Below are 6,287 nucleotides of genomic sequence, written 5' to 3'. Positions count from 1 at the left end.
GGCACCTCCTCGGTCAGTTTTGCGACCCGTGCAACCTAGCACTTGTAGTGTGCGACCGATCTTCGCGTCAACAAATACTTTAATCAAAATTAAGAAAGTTTAGCTTCATCCAACTATACATTTTTTTAGATGAGCCACGTAGGCAGTGACAGCAACTACAGCTGCACGTCAGCAGGAACACGACATGCTTTTAAAAAGGGGGCGCCTTTGCAAACCATGTAGCAGGCCCTTGACAATTACAGCCACTGAGCCAGGTTAATTAATTTGCAGTGACTTGGGTCGATCCATGGAGACCGTATATAGCTTCATCAGAAGAGCAGTAGGCATTATCCAATCACGACACATAGCCAGGGAAATATAGTAGAACACCAAAAATTACAGACTATAAGAACAAGCAAAGATAAAAGTGTGTGTCCGGGGTCGGCAACACGAATACAGAATGTCAGAATACCAAGATAAAAGTGTGTGTCCGTGTCAGTTATTGTACATCGTACCGCTACTCTATTCCACAACACTTGATCGAGCAGACAGCAGAGCAAGCTGGCACTCCTTCACGAACGGGATGAGATGTTGTCAAGATCCTGGAGAAATCTGACGAAGTCAGCGTGAGATGAGCCCCCTTCCTGGATCGCCTTGGCTGCCGCATCTTTGGCCGCCGCCGCCCTCTCTCTGAGCGCCCGCCCACCCTCGGATTCCATCACCCACCTTATCTTTGTCTCCACCTGATCGGCCGCCACCACCTCGCCGTCGTATCCCCTCATCTCCACCCCGAGCTTCATCTCCTGCACGATGAACACCTTGTTCATCTTCTGCTCTGCATACATCGGCCAGCACAGGAGCGGCAGCCCCGCCGTGATGCCCTCCAGCGTCGAGTTCCACCCACAGTGCGTCATGAAAGCGCCGGCCGCCCTGTGGCGCAGCACGTCCACCTGCGGCGCCCAGCACTTGAACACGAGGCCTCTGCCCGTGGTCCTCTCCAAGAAGCCGTCTGGAAGGAGCGCGCCGAGGTCTGGCTCCGGCAGCGCCTCGTCGACGATGCGCCGGGTGCGCACCACCCAGAGAAACCTCTGCTCTGACCTCTCCAGGCCGACGGCGACCTCCTTCAGCTGTCTCTCGGAGAACGTGCCCAGGCTCCCGAAGCAGAGGAACACGACGCTGCGGTCGGGCTGCGAGTCCAGCCAGCGGAGGCACTCGTGCTCCTTTTCCCCACCGCCGCCGGACACCAGTGGCCCGATGCAGTAGACCGGTGGCGTGTCACGGCCGGGCACGCACAGCCCGTCCCGCAGAGCGCGCACCGCCCGCATCTCCAGCTCCACGAAGGTGTTGACGAGGATCCCGTCGGACGCCGCCATCCGCTGCAGCGTTTGGAGGATGGCCTTGCCTGCTTCGAGGTCCTTGTCATCTTCTCTCGGCAGATCCGACGCCTTGAACGGAGGAGCGCCCGGCAAGGAAAGGGTAGCATCGCCAGCGTCTATGGAAGCTGTGTAGGTGTCTTGGTCGAAGGCGAGGCTGAGGAAGACAGCGAGGTCCCCGGCGCACGACGCGTAGGAGTAGTAGACGGGCAGCCTGAGTTCGGCCGCGACGTCGAGCGCGTCGGGGCAGAACATGTCGATGACGAGCACGTCAACGGCGGGCAGCGATCGGAGGAAGTCGCGGAGCGGAGCGTTCATGGTCTTGAGGTAGTCCACCATCTGGAGGACGTAGTGCTTCTTGCTGGGAGCATCGTCGGAGCTGGAGCCGGAGCCGGTGCCAGAACCAGAGGTCGCGGGCAGCGACGACGACGCCGGTAGGACGTGGAAGGAGATGGACGGGTTGGAGGCCGCGGCACAGGCGACCACGGCGGGGAAGTCGAGGGCCCCGAGCTCGGACGGCGGTTTCACGAGCGCCACGGTGACGGCGACGCCGTGCTGGACGAAGACCTTGGCCAGCTCGATCATCGGCATCAGGTGGCCGGCGCCGAGGCCCGGGTAGAGAACCACGGTTTTCTTCATCGCTAGCTGCACGGCTCTGCTCGAGTTAGCTCTGGCCTTCTTGGAAGGAAGTGGACGCTGCGGCCCCGACTGGGGTGCGCTCCACTGATCACTGCTGCATATGACACATGCGAGTACACTGTATACATGGCAAATTGGAGTGGAGTACCGCACGCTGGCCACATCGCCATGTAGCCAAATGCTTGGCTGGCGTTGGGAGAAGCACTGGGGGAACCTCCTCCAGTGACTTCCGGCTATGTAAACGTATATATATACCCTTTTTTACATTGTTTGTGAACAGGCCTCCTTGGAATAATTAGGATTTATGAGGCCCTATTTTGCTAGCTTGTTGACAGGAATTGCCACTGATGTCTGATGGGGTTGCTGACAGCGACTTGTTGATAAAAGAGGGAATTCCTTGTGTGCCATTAAAAAATATCGTAATGCCATGTGTGCCTCTGAAAAAGTTTAGCGGTCTTCAGCGCTACTGTTCTAACTTTTTGTGCCCTCCATACCACTGCCGTCAGTTTGGGTTCTAACGCTGTCAAACTGCAGGTGTGAAAAGTTAAAAATACCCTTATGTCTAAATATGTCATTAATTTTTTTTGAGCATCTTAACGACTTCAAATGAAAAAACTCAAAACTAGAAAGTTGTAGATCTTATAAAAATTATCTTTATTTAATTCCGCAAAAAAATATGATTTGATATGATTAATATATCTTAGAAAAATCATATCTTTTTTTGTGGAATTAAATGAAAATAATTTTTATATAAAAATTATAGATCTCGACGAGATCTAGAACTTTCTAGTTTTGAGTTTTCCATTTGAAGTCGTTAAGATGCTCAAAAAAAAATAATGACATATATAGACATAAAGGTATTTTTGACTTTTCACACCTGCAGTTTGACGGCGTTAGAGCCTAAACTGACAGCAGTGGCATATATGGCACAAAAAAGTTGAAGCAGTGGCGCTGAAGACCACTGGACTTTTCCAGAGACACACAAGGCATTACGATCTTTTTTAATGGCACACAAGAAATTCCCCCTCGATAGAAAGCCATTGAGGTACTCATGGCCAACTACATGCTAGCTTTGATTGCTTTTGGACTAGAATATGGTGGTTTTGTTTTTGGACTCCTACCAGATGGTGCTAGTTTTTATTGTTGTTGGACGGGCAACCTGATGTGGTGCTAGCTTTTGATCAATGTTATTAGATCGCTTTTGGTTGAATGGGTTTTGCTCAACAGGCAAAAAATGTTTGATTGCTGTACAGCAGGATGACAACAATTGCTAGTTTTTGTAACAGAATTGCTAATTTAGCCCCTCCCATCAACTAATTTTTGGGCCATCTGATCTTACGCGAACGGCTAGTAGAGGGCGCGGCCGATGAGCAGGCGAGGCGCACGCAGCCAGCGAGGGCCGGCGAGGCAGCACGCGCGGCCAGCCTCAGAGCTCGCGGCCCCGGCCATGGCGGGCGCGGCGCGGGACCGACGTTTGGCGACGAGGAGGGCCGCGCCTGGCTATGAGGAGGGCGACGAGGAGGGCCACCCCAGACCGGATCACCGTTGCTGCTTCTTCTCCGAACTCTGTTTGCGTGCGCATTCGACGGAAGGGAAGGGAAGTGCACAGGTGAGGGAAGGGAAAGGATAAGGTTGGGTAGGTGTATCCCACCATAATTTGGGAAAATATGTTTTGAAATTTGTGAATAATTTGAAATATATTTTTTGATATCTTTAATCTGTAATTCATAAAAATAATTTGAAAAATTTTTCTGAAAAAATTGGCATAACTGTAAGTGCATGGAAAAGATTCAGTTGACATGAGGGGTCAAAACAACTAAATGTCACCTAGACAGATTCTTTTGTAATCAGCTATATGCTTCTATGTTGGCTTGATGTGAACAAGCTAGTGACATGATTACTTATGTACTCGTTTTATATAAATGAATGAGAGTATGATTAATGTGATCATTTGTATATGTCAACCGAAATCTTAACAATATAATTTCAATATTGTATTGGTCCTGAGTGTTTGGTCCAATTTACATAGTTTTAAATACTAAAATACATCTGGTTTAATGTTTTTATCTGTTTAATTGAGCTCGATGGATTGTTAGTTGCTAAAAGTTCTTTATTGCGATAAATTGTGGGTCGCTAAAAGCTCTCACATGTTATCGGTCGCTAAAAGCTCTAACATGTTGCCGGTCGCTAAAAGTAAGACCGTCAAACTATCGGTGCTAAAGATCATGTTCGTTGCTATTTATTTATAGCGACTCCTTTTGTAGCAGCAGCAAGGTCCATCGCTATAACGATTTAGAAACTGACTACCTGTGGTTGTACAAGCCTTTTAGCAACTCCAAAGCAGTTGCTATTTTAAGGGTTGAAGTGTAGTGTCAGACAAACTGGCCTCTTCACATTTTGTTTCCCCACGAGGTCTTCTCAGAAAAAATTGTGCTAATGAGCTAATCCACAATTAAGTTTGCACGCTTGCAATGGCTATATAGTTTAACCTGTGTCCCACTGCATGATACTTCACATAAGACCCAAATCTTATCGGGTGCGCGTGCGCCGATATGATTAGCGGTGCAGGATACGGGCGAAGGAGGGGGCGGGGGCAGGGTAGCGGCAGGGTAGCGGGCGGGCAGTGGGCGGAACGGCCAGAGGCGAGGCGGTTGCGGCCGGGGCGGTGGCGGTGGTGGTTAGGGCTTCACTTTTGAGACCATCTATGGCCAGCGGTCTTAGAAGAAGGGGCCTGGGGCGGCGGCTGGCCGGCCCGGCAATGGTGGCGTGATGAGTGGCGGTGGCGGCGCCGTCATGCGGGCAGAGGGAGATAACCGGTTGGGCGGTGCCGGCGGCGGGGGCGAGGAGTCGCCGGCGACCTCCTCCATTGGGATTAGGGATGGGTGGGTTTGTCCCAACGGGGGTGGGTGGGGAGGTCACCGGTGGCCTAATCGGTGGTCTAGGTGGGCGGGGGCGAGGATGGCCGGGGAAGAAGAAGAACAGTGGGAGCAAAGGAAGAAGAAGAACAGTGTATGCCGCTATTTCTCGGATTATTTACATATTTACCATCATTATGATGTGAGTGGTATAAAAAGTACCATATCAGTGACTCATGTGTCAGTGACACAGTGTAAGATGTCATCCGTAATAATGGTAAATATGTAAATGCCCCCTTTCATCGGTTCTTTTACAAATAAAACAACCCGTGTGAGCTTGGAGATGGAGCCGGCGTCACCTCGCGAGGCGACGGGAACGTCTCGTGCTCCGATGCAGAAAGATGGCTCCAGGAGCGATGTACGGCCTGTCTCCACAACTCGTTGCAGGGATCCTGGGCACTCACGTGGGCGGTTGTGGTTTGGGCATGCACGGGAGGGAGCTATCACGCTAAAATCTTCTCCCTGTATACCCAGTGAACCCTTGCTAGCTGCCGCAAATAAGAAGACCAATGGCGCCACAACTGCTGTGTCGGCGGAGGCGGCGGCGGCATCCTCCCTGGCGCACACATTAGGTTGCGGAAGTGGCTCGATGGCAGCAGCCGCAACCTCAGTCGTCATGGAGTTTCGGCATGACGCCGATGTTGCATCCCAGCCCTCGGTCGTGGGAGCGGATCAGCGTCAGCATCAGCGGCAGCGGCTGCCCGCCCTATCTTCGGTGCTCTCAGCTACGGCACGGCGACAACTCCATCCTCCATTGATGGATCTAGGGGAGGTGCCTTCCGCAGCGCGCGGCGACAACTCCATCATTGAACAGTGGTGTCCATTCCCTCCTCCTACTACTTGTGGGGTTCGGCCAGCGTTGATCCGATTTCTCCTTCATCTGGGTTTTCAGTAGCTTGGGATCCATCATGGTAATGACTTGTGCATATTTAGTTTGAAAAATTGGAAAGACATGAAGAGTCTATTTCGTTTTCGATCCTTATGGTCCTGCAAATTAAAGTCTTTTATGCTCTTTGGATTAGCTATGTCAACCATGTAACGTACTGAAGTAAGCAAATTTTGTTGGCCAAGGATGCATCAAGGCATATATGTTGCATTGTAGTGGCAGCTTATAGTTCCCCAAATGATTTGGCAGGAACAGAGTGTGCATCGATCGCAATCCTATGGTCCTTTCAAGTGTTCCTATAGCTGATTTACATGTCCTAGATGCCTTAGTTCAGACTTCAGAGTTCACATAGCTGCCCAGTGTTCATTTTGATACATTTACCGTGTGATGAAGTGAGTGTTTCAGTTATCTGAACCTTTGTTGTGTGGTGGTCACATTTGTCAGGGTAGTAGAATGGGAACATCTTGTTTCCAGGTTTAATGAGTCACTGGCACC

General features: G+C 50.8%; 1 protein-coding gene across 1 annotated transcript; it reads right to left on the bottom strand.

Moving 5' to 3' along the window:
• Window positions 1-346: 346 nt before the first annotated feature.
• On the bottom strand, window positions 347-2,212 carry LOC136485028 (anthocyanidin 5,3-O-glucosyltransferase-like). The gene has a single exon (XM_066481978.1). The coding sequence runs from the start codon at window positions 1,989-1,991 to the stop codon at window positions 552-554; it is 1,440 nt and encodes a 479-aa protein (XP_066338075.1). The 5' UTR covers window positions 1,992-2,212; the 3' UTR covers window positions 347-551.
• Window positions 2,213-6,287: the final 4,075 nt, after the last annotated feature.

This window comes from Miscanthus floridulus, chromosome 10 (genome assembly GCF_019320115.1).
Source record: "Miscanthus floridulus cultivar M001 chromosome 10, ASM1932011v1, whole genome shotgun sequence".
NCBI classification, from domain to species: Eukaryota; Viridiplantae; Streptophyta; class Magnoliopsida; order Poales; family Poaceae; genus Miscanthus; species Miscanthus floridulus.
Note: the sequence above shows the minus strand (reverse complement) of the source record. Positions and strands in the feature narration are given on the sequence as shown.